The sequence below is a fragment of the Podarcis bocagei genome (genome assembly GCF_964188305.1).
Source record: "Podarcis bocagei genome assembly, chromosome: Z".
NCBI lineage: Eukaryota > Metazoa > Chordata > Lepidosauria > Squamata > Lacertidae > Podarcis > Podarcis bocagei.
Window position 1 is genome coordinate 8,777,399 of NC_138140.1, and position 17,418 is coordinate 8,794,816.

At 46.2% G+C, this 17,418-nt stretch overlaps 1 protein-coding gene across 4 annotated transcripts in view; it reads left to right on the plus strand.

Annotated features, from left to right (window-relative positions):
• Window positions 1-5,718: 5,718 nt before the first annotated feature.
• The window catches only part of WHRN (whirlin), a 115,307-nt gene continuing 103,607 nt past the window's right edge, over window positions 5,719-17,418 (plus strand). For 2 of the 4 annotated variants that reach the window (XM_081179700.1, XM_081179701.1), the window contains exon 1: window positions 5,719-7,451. In XM_081179700.1, the coding sequence (XP_081035826.1) occupies window positions 6,630-7,451 (822 nt within the window). In that variant the 5' untranslated portion in view covers window positions 5,719-6,629. The remainder of the gene's footprint in view (window positions 7,452-17,418) is intronic. The other 2 variants (XM_081179698.1, XM_081179699.1) reach the window with 2 other exon arrangements.

The window sequence follows — 17,418 nt, forward strand, 5'->3', positions numbered from 1 at the left end:
TTTGGGTGAAGCCATGGCTGTAGAAAGTGCTATCATCCTGTTTCTAGATGTTTAGTGCAGATGCATGGGGGAGGGGATTCACACAGATAATACTCTACAAAATACAGTATAAAGATTAGGCATGAAAGAGACAAGGTGCCAGGCAAGGCTTCACCACTTGCATTTGTGGTGGTGGTGGTACATCACAACTGACAAAGAAGCTATTCACTAAGCATAAACTTCCATTGATGAAAACATCATCCAACTACACCAGACTATTAATAAGCAACAAACTACAGCTCCTGGGCTTCTTTTGGGGGCAGCTATGATTGTTTAAAGTGGTGTGATACTACTTTAAATGTACAGTATAGATGCAGTTTGTTAAGGATACTGAGAGTTATTAGGAGTCCCCTATTCTTCTCACAGAGCTACAATTCCCAGAGTTCCCTGGGAAGAGGGATTGAGTGCTAAACTACTGTGGTAGTTGTAGGCCTTGGTTAGGTCAACAAACGCTATATACAGGGGTTGGTTTTGCTCTCTGCATTTTTCTTGAAGCTGTTGAGAAGTGAAAATCATGTCAACTGGCCCCCCAGTAGGCTGAAAACCATTTTGGGATTCAGGAAGGGTATGCGTGCTCTGGTCCATGGGGTCACAAAGAGTCGGACACGACTAAACGACTAAACAACAACAATGCTGGATATAGTTAGGAGACAGTTTGCTAAGATCCTTGCAAGAATTTTGCCAGCCACAGGCAATAAAGAGATGCCTCAATAGTTTCCACAATCATACTGCCCTGTGGAGAGTCCTTCTGAAAATCAGCTGCCCAGATAAATTTGTTAACATCCTTTGGTGCCTCCATGATAATATGCCAGCAAGAATCACAGATAACAATGGCTCTCAAAGCGAACCATTCACAGTAGGATCAGGCATTAAAGAGGGGTACATTACTGCCCCAACTCTATTTATTATTTTCATTGCCATGATCCTACACATTGTCAAAGGGAAACTACCCACTGGGGTAGAAATCATATATCGAACAGATGAAAAGCTCTTCAATTTGAGTAGGCTGATAGTAAAGAGTAAGGTTACCATAAACTCTGTCATAGAGTTTCAATATGCTGTTGACAACGTAATGTGTGCACACTCAGAGGATGACCTCCAAACCATGTTAAATATCTTCACAGAAGCTTACAGAAAGCTTGGCCTATCACTGAATATCCAAAAAAACTAAAGTGCTGCACCAACAAGCACAAAACAACTCCACAGCGCCACAGTTCCACCTTAATGGTTTAACGTTGGGAAATGTTGATTATTTCTCCTACCTAGGCAGCTATCTTTCCAGAAGGGCCAACATGGATGCCAAAATCAAGCATCACCTGAGCTCTGCGAGTGCAGCTTTCTCCCGATTGAAGTGAAGAGTGTTTGAGGACCGGGACATTCACAGGGAACCCAAAATGCTCGTTTACAAAGCTATTGTACTACCAACTTTACTGTATGTTTGTGAAACATGGAGCACTTATAAATGCTATCTCAAACTCCTTAAAAGATTCCATCAATGGTGTCTCCCCAAAAAATTGTACATTACTTGGGAAGAAACCAGTGTTGAAGCAATGATTCTTCAATATCAACTTTGTTGGACTGGTCATGTTGTTCGGATGCCTGATTATCATCTTCCAAAGCAACTACTCCTCTCAACTTAAGAATGGAAAGCAAAATGCTGGTGGACAACAAAAGAGGTTTAAAGATGCTCTGAAGGCAAATCTAAAAAATGTAGTATAAAGACCAAGAACTGGAAAACATTGGCCTGTGAGCACACCAATTGGAGAACAGCCTTTACCAAAGGTGTCATGTACTTTGGAGAAGCATGAACTCAGGACAAAAGAGAGAAATGAGCTAACAGGAAGGCGCGTTTGGCAAATCCTCACCATTATCAACTCCAGCCCAGAAACCTATGTCTCCACTGTGGAACTTGTGGACACACTGTTAAGACCATATTCATGGAAGACAATCTTACTCGGCTACGAGTGATAGAAGAAGAAGAAGAAGAAGAAGAAGAAGAAGAAGAAGAAGAAGAAGAAGAAGAAGAAGAAGAAGAAAGTAGTTGTAGCTCTGTGAGGAGAGTAGGAATCTCCTAACAACTCTCAGCACCCTTAGTAAACCGCAGTTCCCAGGATCCTTTGGGGGAAGCCATGGTTGTTTAAAATGCAGCTCCAAGTATAAATTGAATAAATAATAATACCCCAATACCCAAAGGACTGCCTTTTCCTATATGAACCAACCCAAACCCTGTAATCTTCTTTTGAAGCCCTTCTCCATGGGAGTTCCTGAGGGTGGCAACATGAGAACAGGCCTTTTCAATGGTCATTTCCCAACTTGTGGAATGCTTTACCCGGGAAGGCTCACCTGGCACCATGCAGATTCTTTCCTTTTTTTACCCAGGCTTTTCGTCCTTAATATGAAGGGTTTCACATACGTGTGACCTCTTTTAGTGGAGCAGGAACTGCAAGACCTGAGTTTTATTTGCATAGATGTGCTTTTTAAGGTTTCTATTGTGTTTGCTGTGGTTGGGTTTAGTGTTTACATAGTGTTTGTAGGTTGCTTTGGGTCACTTTCCCCTCTAGTAGCAATTAAATTTGCTTTATTCTATACCAGGATGAAAGAGCGTTATGTAGAGAACCGTACTCTTTATCAAACCTTCCGTTGGATCTCTGGGTGCCTCGTTTAAAAACAAAAACCTCTCTGCTAATTAAAATTTGGGTGCTAAACTTGAGCAATGAATTAGCATATGGTGAGAGGCTTAGTCTAAGCTGGGAAAGTGGTACCATCATAATGTGGTATAAAGGAGCTTTAAATGTATGGTGAGGGTGCAATCTAAGATTGTCTTCAAATGTCTGAAGGGCATTAATTGAAGAATTTACAAAGACTGCAATAATTTGATTCTAGTGTATTCTTCGTTTCCTGGGTGGCTCTTCAAAGTACATACAAATGGAAATTTTTCTCTTGGAATGCATTGTCAAAATACTTGACAGAGGATGATGCTGAACTCTGCGCTCCTTTGGGGTACTCTTCAGATGGGGACTTCAGGTGGGAATTGTATTTTTCTGTTGTAAACCACCCTAGGATCTTTGGGCGAAGGGCAGTAAGCGAAGAAGAAGAAGAAGAAGAAGAAGAAGAAGAAGAAGAAGAAGAAGAAGAAGAAGAAGAAGAAGAAGAGGCTGCCACCATTGCAAGGAAGCAGGCTTTGGCTAAGCTTTAGGAGAACTTAATGACTACAAATGAAAAAGCTTTCCAAATCGGTACTAGCAAGGTGGCATGGTGATAACTTGGGACAAAGTCTTGCTCCCTGCATCTACTGCTGATGCCACGCAGAGCCTCTGACAGTCATTTAATCGTTCTTGCCCAACCGGAATTGAAATTAAAATGCCAACCTGCTTTTATAGTCACTTAGAACACACTTACTCCTGCCCTCCCCACCCGCAGTGCACACTCCTGTAGATATGGCATTCTAGGGGCTAATTGCCTGGCTTTCCCCCTTCTTTCTAAAAAGCACTTCAGAGCCAGAAAGTGCTCTGTAAGTACAAAAGCTTTTTGTTGTAATTAAGCAGCCCAAGCTAGGGAACATAAAACACAAATTTCAAGAAGATTAGCTTTCTTTGCATACGCTCAGCCATAGCTTTAATGGCAACTATTTCTTAGTTATACACTGTGGCAGGGAGGGGAAATGGTTGTGCTCAATCCGGGGCAGGAGCGCAGAACCGTTTTTCAGGCCACGGGTCACATTCATATCTGGGTAACCTTCTGGGAGGCGAGTTGCCATTGGTGCAGGGCCAGCCCAATACATTTTGGCACCTTAGACAAACCACAAAATGGTGCTCCCCTCGCCAGGGAAGAAGTGGGGAGTGAAAATCTACACCAGGAATGAGGTTGGGAGGAGACCAGCAGCACCTCCTCCTGCTTGCTAATAGGCCACTGCAGAGGCAGCATCGGGTGGGGGCTGCTGAGGAGTGGCAAATCTGTCCTCCAAGGAGCTTGTCCTAGCTGTTGTTGCCACTGTGGTAGCAGCGGCAGCAGTAGGTGACGCATTGCTTGGAGGGCAGATCTGCTGCCCTTGTGAAACCTCAACACAAGGCAGCTACCTCACTTTGTCTCATGGGTGGGCTGGCCCTGCAGTGGTAGGTGGGACAACAAATGCAAAATTTTAGCTTTGTGCACTAGGGTACTTTCTTCCCACATTGTCTCTCTTTTCTCCACCAAGGCAAGCAAGAACCTGAGTACAAGGACACATTCCAACCAGGCAAAACCCCTCAAGAGGACTTGTGCTGTTTTGTGCTACAAACCCAGGTTTTGTGCTGTCCCCTCCAAATGATGTGTACTGACACTTCAAATCAAGTTTCAGAGCTTCAGTTCTGTCTAGCTCAGAATTGTCTACACTGGCTGGCAGTGGCTCTGCAAAGTTTCAGGGAGGGGACATTCCCAACCCGACCTGGAGATGCCAGGACTGAACCTGGGACCTTCTCTGTGCAGAACAGACACTCTGTCCCAAAAACCACATTGCCTGGTGGTGGTGGGTTGCAGTTGATGGAACCGCAATCCTCAAAGAGAGCATGTGCAAAGTGCTTTTCTTTCATCACTTATAACCACAGTCTGTGCCCCACACATTTGGGTTGGAGGTGTCAGTAGACGTCTGAAATGAATAGTGCTCCAGTGAACAGATCTGTCTCAAAGATGTACCTCCCCTGTATAACCTCCACATTCAGAGGCAGTCTGCTTCTAGACTTAGGAGTGAGCAGTGAGGTGGCCAATAATTGCCTTCTCAGCTGCTCCCATAGCTGCCTTTATCCCCTTGAAACTAGCCTGGCTTCCTTTACCTCCAAGGCCATAAAAAACAGGAACTCAGTGATGCTTTTGAATTATGGTGCTGGAGGAGACTCTTGAGAGTCCCATGGACTGCAAGAAGATCACACCTATCCATTCTGAGGGAAATCAGCGCTGAGTGCTCACTGGAAGGACAGATCCTGAAGCTGAGGCTCCAATACTTTGGCCACCTCATGAGAAGAGAAGACTCCCTGGAAAAGACCCTGATGTTGGGAAAGATGGAGGGCACAAGGAGAAGGGGACAACAGAGGACAAGATGGTTGGACAGTGTTCTCGAAGCTACGAACATGAGTTTGACCAAACTGTGGGAGGCAGTGGAAGACAGAAGTGCCTGGTGTGCTCTGGTCACGAAGAGTTGGACACGACTAAACGACTAAACAACAACAACAATGAATGCAGCAAGACTCCAGCCCTCACTTTTTAAAAAGCCTGCTAGTCACCTGGATCCTTGCCTCAGAGGACTTCATAAAGTACTGAGATGGTTTGTTTGTTGTTTTGCAAGTAGCGTAGAAAAGCTTCACCTGTCAGCTTTCCACCTGCCATGTTGGAGTGCCCTGTAAGGAGTTGCTAACTAGCTAACTGGAATGCCGCTTAGCAGACAAGCGTCCAGTTCGTATAGCTTTCGGGAGGAGGAGCTGGTGACGAGAGACTCCATCCGTTGGATTTCCGCCTGTCGCACAGCTTTTAAAGGCGGGGGGGGGGGGAGGTCATGGTTGCAGGCAGTTCCCTCAGGTGCTGCCATCCAAGTCGCCTGGGTAGATCAGCCAGCCAGCGAGCCCTGGCTCCCCGCCGCCCGCCCCGCCTCCTCCTCCGCGAGTACCTTCACCTCTGCTGAGCCGGACTGTATCGGACCGTCTCCTGGCAACGGGGGAAGGCGCGTCACTTCCTGAGCAGCTGCTGCCAAGAGGCTGGCCCCAGCAGGCAGGCAGGCTGGCAGCTTGGCGGAGCAGAGCCGCTCAACAGTTTAGCAAACTCTCCCTCCGTCCCCTCCTCTAGCGGCATCAGCGCAGCAGTCAGCTCCGTAGGAAGGGACTTTTCTTTTGCAAAGACCAAAGAGTGTAAAGCAGGAGAGGGCGTCGAGTATTTTTGTTTCTTCGCTTCATGTGTTTATTCTTTTATAATATATTGTGACGAATTGCAAAATTAAACAAAGAGTAGATTGGGGAGGCCAGGACTTCACGCGCAAAAAAAGAGAGGCGATCGCTCAACAAGAGGATCTAGATAAGAGCCGCCGGCGCGCATACACCGCAAATCCCCAGCGCTACTTCTCCGTGGTGTGTGTGTTTTTCTTTTCCCTGAAAGAGGGTGAGAGGATCATATACCACAGAAGACCCTCGACGCTCCTTTTATCTACAGAGGGAGTAGGAAGATCCGTGACTTCTCCTGCCGCGCTTCGGCGTTTCGGAACCAGCCCAGATCGCGCCCGCTCTACGTAAAAAGTGGCGGAAACTCGGCAAGAAGATTCGGAGAGACCGCGAAGTTCTGAGTCTTCCCTCGGCGGCTCCGAGAAGGAGGAGAACGGAAGGGATTTCTCCTCTCCTCTTCCTCTCCTTCCCCTATCTCTATGGCTGTCCTTCCCTCCGGCTCTCCCCTCAGGCCAAGGAGGGTGAAAAGAGCGGAGTTGCCCCAGTCGAAACCGGAGCCTCTTCCCGTCTAAGCTCCGGCAGCAGCTCCCGAGTTTGCCCTCCGATGTCCTGACACTTCCCTCCTCCCCCTCCCATTAGCGAGCGCCTTCCACTGGCTGCCCAAGACCTGTCGCTTGGGGAGGGGGGGCCATGAGCGCGGATCTGGATCGCATGTCTCTGGGATCGTGCTCTTCCGCAGCCTCGTCTTCCCAGTCCAACACTTTCGGCGGCGCGGCGGCTGGGGGCCAGCTGGGGCCCGCGGCGGCGGCCGGAGCTGGGATCCGCCTGCTGTCGGCCAACGTGAGGAAACTTCATGGGGCGCTGAACCTGCTCCTGAACGAGGCGGAGAAGGAGCAGTTTATCCACTGCTTGAACGTCTATCATTGCCGGAGGAACGTCTTCGATCTGGTGCAGACCCTCAAAGTCCTCCTCGACGGCCCCGAGAAGAGGCAGCTCCTGCCCATGTTGCGCCTGGTCATCCCCCGCTCGGACCAGCTGCTCTTCGACCAGTACACCTCCGAGGGGCTCTACTTGAAGGCGGATTTCTTGCCTGCCAACAGCTCCGGCAGCGCGGGCCTCGACTGCGCTGGATCTGCACGGACCCTGCCGACGCCAGCCCCGGCCACCCGCTCCCCGTCTCCCACTCAGACTGGCCACTTCTGGCCCCCCGCTCTCGCCTCGCGGAGGTCCCTGCAGGATTTCAGCACCACGCTCGACGGGACAGTTCCCCTGGGCGCCTCCGGCTTGGAGGAACTCCGCGGGGAGATCAGGCAAGTGATCCTCAGGAGGAACAAGGCCCAGGAAGGGTTAGGATTCAGCATCCGAGGGGGCTCTGAGCACGGAGTCGGGATCTATGTCTCCCTAGTGGAACCAGGCTCCCTGGCTGAGAAGGAAGGCCTCCGGGTGGGAGACCAGATCCTGAAAGTCAACGACAAGCCCTTGGACAAGGTGACCCACGCTGAAGCCGTCAAGGTAAGGTGGGACACAAGACAGGCTGACAGGATGGTGGTATCTAGGGCTGTCATTTACAGCCTCTGCCTTTGCTGGTCCAAGTCACTTCCAGTAATTGTAGTACTTTGCTTGAGGTGTCTAGGTGGATGATAGAGGCAGGGTGGTTTAGTGGTTAGGGCACATGGCAGCTCTCCTCCAACCTGATGTACTCCAGATGTTGTTGGACTACAGGGGCTGACACAAGGAAAATGGTGCAAGCTTGTTTCCTTCTGCTCAAGAGGATAGGACCCAAACCAATAGATTCAAATTACAACAAAGGAGATACTGACTAAATACTAGGAATTTTTTTCTGACATTAAGAGCTGCTGGGCAGTGTAATGGGCTGCCTCTGAAGGTGGTGAATTTCCTTCACTGGGTTTTCAAACAGGTTGGATGGTCATTTGTCAAGGATTATTTAGCTATGATTCCTGCATTCCAGGGGGTTGATCTAGATGACCCTTGGTGTCCCTTCCAACTCCAACAGCATGGCTAGGAAAGTTGAAGTAGTTCAGCCTTCACTAGGGTGATTTCCTCCAAATGGTTTGAACCAAACTTCCATCAGCTGGGAGTAATGTGAGTTGTAGCCCAAGGTGAAGACTAATTAGGGGATTATATCAAGGAACTTCCACAATCCTGATCACTGATAGAGATGCCTTCCATCTCTTCAAAGGAGCCCAGTTCCACCAGGTGTGCCAATGCAAACATGGGCAGGAGTTGGGGGCTTCAGCCAGTCACATGGATCCAGCCTGGCATAGCTTTCAGAGTTGTTGCAATCAAATAGAAAGCTATTAATCATGGAAGTTGATAGAACAGAGGTAACCCTGCTATAGGTCACCCTAATTTCCTTGAAGGAAGGTTAGGATATAAAAATGTGTGTTTGCAATGTAAATAGTAGCTAGGGGAATGATTGAACATCCTCTAAGCTAAAAGGTGTGGAGGGGGACTCTTCCTTTGCTGCCACAGTCCTAATAAAAGTCCTCTCTCTGAAGCTGCTATTTTTAGCTACTGAGCTAAATTCAAGGTTTTATTACGGGGGCATATCCAGCTTAAGACCAGGATATCCGAGAAGCCACCTCTTCCCTACATCTCATCCCTGTCCTTTAGACTTGTGGGTGGAGATCTGTTGATGGTGCTGCACACCCCAAAGTGCCATGGCTCACTAAAGTAGAATCTGCTTTGCATGCAGAAGGTCTCAGGTACAATCTCCAGTATCTTCAAGTAGGATTGGGAGCAATCCTGGAGAGCCATTGCCAGTCTGTGCATTCAATTCCATGCTAGATGGACCAATGGTCTTGTAAGGCAGATTCCTGTGTATCCCTGTGGGTAAAGCATGCTGTTACTTGAGCATGTGTTTTTAGCATTGTGTCACCAGTTCTCTGGCATTCTCTTCCATTAGATTGCCACATTTTGGACATTTGTTTAATAATCTTTCATTTTCTCCCAAGCCTTCCAAAATTAGGCTTGTTGTTTGTTTGTTTGTTTGCTTGCTTGCTTGCTTGCTTTCTTATTTGCTTGCTTGGTTTTTGAACCTGCCCTTTACCATAAGGTCTCAGGGCGAGTTACAACCTAATTTACAGTTATAAAACCATGACAGTTATAAAAACAATTTAAACTATCTCCAGTGGAACAGAGGCATATAAATTCAACAAAAAGGGTGGATCCCACAAAATGAAATAAGCTGCATTTCTTCAGTTCTGTATTCATCTTTTTATGTTTTCATATTCTTCTATGACCCATTTTATTTTTAAAAATAGTTTCTGCACTTCACTTTTTATGCTGATCTACTGTTTCCTTGTGCTGTATTTTGTGCTTTCATATTTTATTGTTATGTGGAGGTTCCCCCATCCCCCCTTAGAGATCTAAAGCTGCTTTGTGGAGCAAGTTACTTTAAGGCAGGGGATTCCTTTTTATGAATGAATGAATTTCAGTTTCAATGAATGCTTCTGTTGGCACTAATGGAAACTTTCCTTGAAATATGAATATCAGCTCTGGAGAGGTTATTTTTTAATCAGAGTATGGAAAGGAGAGATTTAAAGCCCCCTTCCCATTCACCCTTGGGCTGTTTAGACATTGACTGAATAGCTGCTCCCATTTACTCTGCATCCAGTGCTGTCCCACCACTGGTTTGGGATGAACAACATTCACGACAATACGTTTCTATCCTGTATCTCTCCTGCCCTTTTCTTATGAAATGCTTCATTCTGATGCATTCCCCCTGCCCACCAAATTGACTTTGATATGAACTGAGAAAAGTAACAACCTCACTGCATTTTGAGCCAATAATGTGTGCACAGCTTCTCCTATACCTGCTGTTAACGTTATAAGAATAAAAAAGCTAATGCAATTCTAGGCTTAATCAGGCGAACTGTAGTGTACAGATCAAGGGAAGTAATAGTACTATTCTATTATGCCTTGGTCAGAATACATCTGCAGTACTGTGTCCAGTTCTGGGTGCCACAGTTTAAAAAGGATATTCGCAAGCTGGAACATGTGCAGAGGAGAGCGACCAAGATGATAAAGAGTGGTGAAAACCAAACCTTATGAAGAACGTTTGAGGAAGTTGGGTATGTGTAGCCTGGAAAAGAGGAGACTGAGAGATGTTACAATAGCCATCAACTATCTGAAGGATTTCCATAGGGATGATGGAGCAAGCTTGTTTTCTGCTGTTCCATTGGGTAGCATCCAATGGATTCAAATTACAGGGAAGTAGATTCTGACTAAACATTAGGAAGAATACTCTGATGATAAGACCTGTTTGACTGGGGGACAGATTCCCTCAGAAAGTGATGGACTTTCCATCATTGGAGGTTTTTAAACATCCATCACTGGATGGCCAGGGATTCTTTAGTTATGTTTCCTGCATTGTATGGGGGTTGGACTAGATGACCATTGGTGTCATTACCAACTCTCCAGTAATAATAATAATAATAATAATAATAATAATAATAATAATAATAATAAATTATTATTATTATTTCTACCCCTACCCCTTCCCCAGTCACTCTGGGTGGCTTCCAACAAAAGGTTAAAACATAAGTCATAAAAAACTTCCCTAAACAGGGCGGCCTTCAGATGTCTTCTAAATACCAGATAGTTGTTTATTTCTTTGAAATCTGATGGGAGGGCATTCCACAGGATGGGGATTTATGTGATTCTATGATATACAGAATGCATGACAATAATCTAGGGGTTGTCTAGTAACAACAGTAGTTGCTGCAGGTACATCCCCATCATTTGAGTGAACAAGGCAGTGCCAGCTGGTGTTGTAGGCAAATAACTTGTGCCAATTGGCAGGGTGGTCCATCTCCTTCCCTTTCTCCTTATTCCATCTACCCCCACCCCCTTATGCCCCCCTATGCCACATGAAGATTTTCCAAACCCTAAAAATCCTCAAAAATTGCCTAGTTATTAATCTCATATTTAGTGCATAATCATAATCATAGGCTGCAAACAAATTCTCTTATTAATTCTTCCCACAAAGTATGCCATTGTTCAGCACAATAATCTTTCCTTCTGTAGATGTTTGGTAATGCGGGCTGATGCTTATTCAGTCCAAATGGTACCTGCCCTCAGACTAGAGAGGTATCAGCAGGTTTGGAGCGACTCCCACCTTTGCAGAAGTTCAAACCATCTTTCATTGAGATGAGACCTAAAGGGAAGATCCAAAACAGATGAATGAGAATTGAGCGCTTTCAGTGATAATGGAATTCTCTGTAACCATTGTTTGCAGGTAGCAGAGACGGAAAATCAGCTGGAAGGGGGAGTGGAGGAGGGCAAGCTTGCTGACTGGAACTTGATTTTGCAACATTTTATTGCACTGGAGTCTGGTCACAGGTGACACATCCTAGTTTGCTGCTTGAGGCAAAATGGGAAGTGCCCCCCGGCCTGTGACAGTCACCATACCGCCTACATCGCCTGCCCCACTGCTCGGAGAGAAGTGGATTTCAGGTGAGAGCTCACTGGCTTCTGGTGAGATCTCACACGCTCCACAAGATCTCACAGAATTTCAGTGAATTCTTGCTGGCAGTGGGTGAGATCTTGCCAAAATTTATGTCAGTGCCAGTGCCACTTCTCCATCGCGGTGGAGCAGGTGAACTGCTAGCCCATGGGTAGGCAAACTAAGGCCCGGGGGCCAGATGTGGCCCAATCACCTTCTCAATCTGGCTCGCGGATGGTCCAGGAATCAGTGTGTTTTTACTTGTGTAGAATGTGTCCTTTTATTTAAAAATGTATCTTTGGGTTATTTGTGGGGCCTGCCTGGTGTTTTTACATGAGTAGAATGTGTGCTTTTATTTAAAACGCATCTCTGGGTTATTTGTGGGGCATAGGAATTGGTTCATATTTTTTTTCAAAATATAGTCCAGCCCCCACAAGGTCTGAGGGACAGTGGGCCAGCCCCCTGCTGAAAAAGTTTGCTGACCCCTAAGCTAGCCTAATGGCTGTGTAGGCCCTGAGTCTGGTCCATTAGAGTGAATGGGGCAGTGCTCCACCAAACTCAGTCTGCTCTCAACCAGCACCCACCTACCTTCTTTCTTACAACCAGCCCAGGGAATGGACCTGGCCATCAGATTTCTCTCCTTGGTCTCAGTTCTTCCCTTGCAGAACTCAGCAGGGAGAAGGATGGGAAGAAAACTAGAATAGGTTGCCTCCAACTGTTGTTGTCTCTGGCTCTGCCTATTGTTGGCTTCCCTGTCTTCTGCCTTACCAACCTTAATGGGCACAAGCCACAATTGTGAGGCATAATAACTCAGAAAAAATTGCCAAGATTCAGTTATAAAAAGCTTTTTCACTTATTGAAAGATTAGAAAAGAAGTATCCTAAACAAAACAACAATCCTAGTATGTTTGTTATTTCAGTTAGGGAGGTGATGACAGAATAGCCCTTCTAAAAAGTGGAGGAATGTTTCTTCTGTAATCAAAACTGAGTTCTTTCTGTGCTGCCCCAAATCCAGACAGAGGCAAGTTTCAAAATATTCTGGAATGCAACATGAGCTATCTAGGACTTCTTATGTTCAAGATCCCACTGAAATGAGCAGCACTTTGGTGACAGCTCATTTGAGCTTAGGAATAAGGTAAAGGGACCCCTGACCATTAGGTCCAGTCGTGGCTGACTCTGGGGTTGCGGCGCTCATCTCGCTTTATTGGCCGAGGGAGCCGGCATACAGCTTCCGGGTCATGTGGCCAGCATGACTAAGCCACTTCTGGCAAGCCAGAGCAGCGCACGGAAACGCCGTTTACATTCCTGCCAGAGTAGTACCTATTTATCTACTTGCACCTTGACATGCTTTCAAACTGCTAGGTTGGCAGGAGCAGGGACTGAGCAACGGGAGCTCACCCCGTCACAGGGATTCGAACCACCGACCTTCTGATCGGCAAGCCCTAGGCTCTGTGGTTTAACCCACAGCACCACCCTTGTCCCTGAGCTTAGGAGTGGGAGGGTGCAATTTGCTCAGGAGAAGCTCCTACTGGATTGGGTACATATTTGTACATTTTTGCTTGTGTACAATGCATATTTTGCATATTTGTGTATTTGTTGAAGGGCTGTGGCCCAGTGTTAGGGCATCTGCTTTGTACACAGAAAATCCCTAGTTCAATCCCCAGCATCTCCAGGTAGAATTGAAAATGTTCCCTGGCTCCAAACCTGGAGAGCCACAGCCAGTCAGTTCAGACAATACTGAGCTAGATGGACCAGTGGTCTGGCTTCCCTTGCTCCCGTCTTTTTGTCACGCTGAAGAAACAGGCTGCTTCTGGTCAGGAATGATGGACTGTTACCCTGCAGACCAGATTCTCACAAATAGACATGCACCAAGACTCTTTTTTGTTCCCAGAACACCCACCGATCTTGCCTGAAGTACAATTGTAGCATCTTTGGCAGTGAAGGGGAAAGAGTAAGACATCAGAACCACCTATAAACAGCAGTTTGAGAAATGCTGCAAGGGAAGTTTGAGAGATGGCAAAATGGGTATTTGTTGCTGCTTCTGCTTTCTGCTCTTATGATCTGGTACATCAGTGAAACATGGCAAAGAAGTATATTGAGATGCCACTCAGCTTGCAAAAGCTAGCTCCTTTTCATACATTCGTTCTTTTCTTATGGAGTTTCAGCCTGTGTATAACAATCCACCTGTCTCCTAGTCTTTTTCAATGTGCCAACAACATAGATGTCATGCCCAGCCTTGTCCTCTGAGCAGGACACCCAGTTCCTGAGGACACACTGCACCTCTTTTAGACTGAAGACTTGAAGGAACAGGCAGGGTCTCCTGTCATCAGTCTTGACAATCCTGAGAGTACAAGGTGAGGCTCACCAAGGCTGACTCCAGGGAATTTCCTTGAGGCCCGGGGGCCTTGGGATGGGGTCCAGTTTACCAGTGAATGAAGCCTGAGTGGAGTCCAAGAGAGTCAGAGCCCCCCCCCAAAAAAAACCCTAAGAGGACGGGTGCCTAAAGATTCTGGCCCAGGCTCACACCCATGATGAACTGCATGCACAAGAGCCCCAAACCTCTGTGTGACTCTGAAGAAAAGGCAGTGACAGACCTACATTTTGGGGCCTTGAAGCTTGAACTTTTATGGGGTCCCCTTCACAATCAGCAACAAGGTCTAGGTAATCGCTGTTATCTTCTTCAACAGGTTTGTTTGCAACAACCTTTTAAAACAGCTGTGCTACTGACTCTCAAACTTTGGGATTGTTGAAATATATACACACAAAAAATCAATTTGAGTCATACAACTCAATTGGGTCAACTGGACCCGGTTTTTTAAAAAACAATGTGGTTCTGGGGCCCCTCTGGGATTTGGGTCCCTTAAGCTTAAGCTTCAATGGTTTCATACTTCTCAAGCAAAGGGTCTCTCAGAACATCATTCAGCACTGACGGCTGCCATTAAGCATTACCTCAGAGATAGGCTGTATCAGCCTTTGCTGGAATAAAGCAGGTCTATAGGTCCCTGGTACAAGATACCATAACATAGCTGATGCTAACCCTTGGGCTGTCACCTTCTGTCATTGCCTATGGCAGAGCTGTAACTACGGCGGTGGTGGGGGTGGGTCTGGTTTTTTTCCCCCTGGGTGAAGCTTCCAGAGGGACACCATTGAGGCTCTGTGTGGGTGTGGGTATGTGTGCCAAATCCAGGTGAAATAAAGCCTAATTTTGCCCCTAGCCTATGTTGTTGTTGTTTAGTCGTTTAGTCGTGTCCGACACTTCGTGACCCCATGGACCACAGCACGCCAGGCACTCCTGTCTCCCACTGCCTCCCGCAGTTTGGTCAGACTCATGCTGGTAGCTTCGAGAACACTATCCAACCATCTCGTCCTCTGTCATCCCCTTCTCCTTGTGCCCTCCATCTTTCCCAACATCAGGGTCTTTTCCAGGGAGTCTTCTCTTCTCATGAGGTGGCCAAAGTATTGGAGTCTCAGCTTCAGGATCTGTCCTTCCAGTGAGCACTCAGGGCTGATTTCCTTAAGAATGGATAGGTTTGATATTCTTGCAGTCCATGGGACTCAAGAGTCTCCTCCAGCACCATAATTCAAAAGCATCAATTCTTCGGCGATCAGCCTTCTTTATGGTCCAGCTCTCACTTCCATACATCACTACTGTGAAAACCATAGCTTTAACTATACAGACCTTTGTTGGCAAGGTGATGTCTCTGCTTTTTAAGATGCTGTCTAGGTTTGTCATTGCTTTTCTCCCAAGTAGCAGGCGTCTTTTAATTTTGTGGCTGCTGTCACCATCTGCAGTGATCATGGAGTCCAAGAAAGTAAAATCTCTCACTGCCTCCATTTCTTCCCCTTCTATTTGCCAGGAGGTGATGGGACCAGTGGCCATGATCTTCGTTTTGTTGATGTTGAGATTCAAACCATATATAGACCACCTTTTTTGGACTCAGACTGATTACCAATGCCTGGTTCTGGTTTGTCTATGTCTATGACTTACCCTGCTGCAGTTTGGCAATCTCATAGGATGCTTTAACTTCCCTGGGTGCTATAAGCTACCCCACAAACTGAACTTGCTGCAGCAACAATAAAAGAGATGACCTTTCATTAAAATAACCAGCATTTATCACTTTGGTAAATGTTCGACAAAGGTAGCTTAGGTATACTGATGTCAGAAGGATTCTTTTGTGCCAACAAGCTGGAAGGGGGGAAAGTGCAAGGGAAGGATTCTGTTCCACATCATGCACTTCAGTTTACCTGATTCTAAAGTGATAATGATTCTATTTGCTATCCCTCCAAATGTGATGTTAATGCTTGACTGATTAGCATTTATGTAAAATACTTGGAAAACCTGATAGGAACATGGCTAAGCATATGCTGGTGCTCAGTATTCTTGCTATATAATTGAATCTGCTTAGTAATTAGAAATGAAAAAAAAATAATACTGTGATTTCCTGTACCTTGTTCTGCTTTCCAAGAAATAATTTTGAAGATCTATATACCACATTCACGATGTAGCTTATAACAGGTTGTGATAATATAAAGAGCCCCCAAACTCACTCTCTCACACAGACTCACACATATTCATGCGTATATACACACCAGCAGCCTTGGGGCTCATCCAGACTTCTGCTTGATCCTCAAAACCCAACCTTTAGCATTCAAGCAAAGCAAATATCAATTGGGTTTTTCCTAGATTGATGTTTGCTAAAGCTAAAGAGTGAGTTTTCCCCAGGAAAAGAGCAGGGTGAACTGAAAACCAATTGGACCTGTGCTTCCTAGGCATGGGACAAGCAGAAGTATGGATGAGTCCAAATAAGCATTTGGAGCCACAGGTTATTTCAGGCAGGAAGAAGGAAACCGCTCCTTCCTTGATCAATGTATTTGTCCAGGCTAATCTGCCCTTTGCCATTTTTCTTGGGAGCTGGGGGATGCAGCCTCACCCTTAATCTCCTGGATGATGGCAGAGGCCAGTGTCTGCTGCCCTTCATTTTAACAGGGCCTGGGAATTAGCAGGTTCTGAAATTGCCAACTGTTCAGTGGGAGAATGGAGGCCCTGGCTAATCCTGGCTATCACTGGCTATCTTTCCAGAACATTTCTGACCATTTCACCCCATTGTACACACAGGCTGAATCTACGCACATATAAAAACCATTATGAAAATGCTTTTTTAAAAGCGTGTTTTTTAAAAAACCACACACCACACAAACACATTGAATTTTCCATAAGGCTCACCATCCCCATCTAGTGTCACATTGTATATTGCACTTAGAACACACTTAAAACGTTTTATTTGCAGCTGTATAGCTGAGTCCACAGTCTAAAGGCATGCCTTTTAGAACGTCTCTTGCTGGTTGAATCAAAATGATTTACATGGGATGCTACTAACAGCCTGGAAAGAAACTCACTCCATTTTTGATTGAATATGATTTCCTGTGGAAAACCCTGATGGTTTCTTTTTGAAGACTTAAAAGCCAAGTAAAATTATTGCACTGGGGTGTGTGTGTGTGTGTGTGTGTGTGTGTGTGTTCTGCAGCTAGCAGAGAAAGAATTGCAGTGGGGTGGATGATAGTGGCTGATAGAAGTACAGCTTGGGAAGAATGCATATTAGTTCATTAAGATGCACAGCTCAACTCAGAGCAGCAGTAAAGAAAGGCTGGTCCATTAGGATGAATGGAGCACTGCCCCAACAACCTCAGCCTGCTCCCAGACAGCCCTCGTCTGCCTGCCTTCTTGCAATGAGCCCAGTGTGTGTGTGCCGGCTTCCTCTTTCATAGTCTCAGTGTCTCCCTTTGTAGAGCTTTGCAGGGAGGAGGGAGGCGGGAACAAAACCAGAATTAGCTTTCCCTGCCAGTCATTGGCTCATGCTCCACCTTATCCCATGGGCCTGACTCTGTCTATCTAGCAAAGCTTTGTCCTCTCTGATTCACAGTGGGTTTTGGGCAGAGAAAGGTCTTTCCTATCACCTTGATGCATGGTGTGACAGAACAGGAATGTTTTTATTTCTCTCCCATCCCCAGGGTG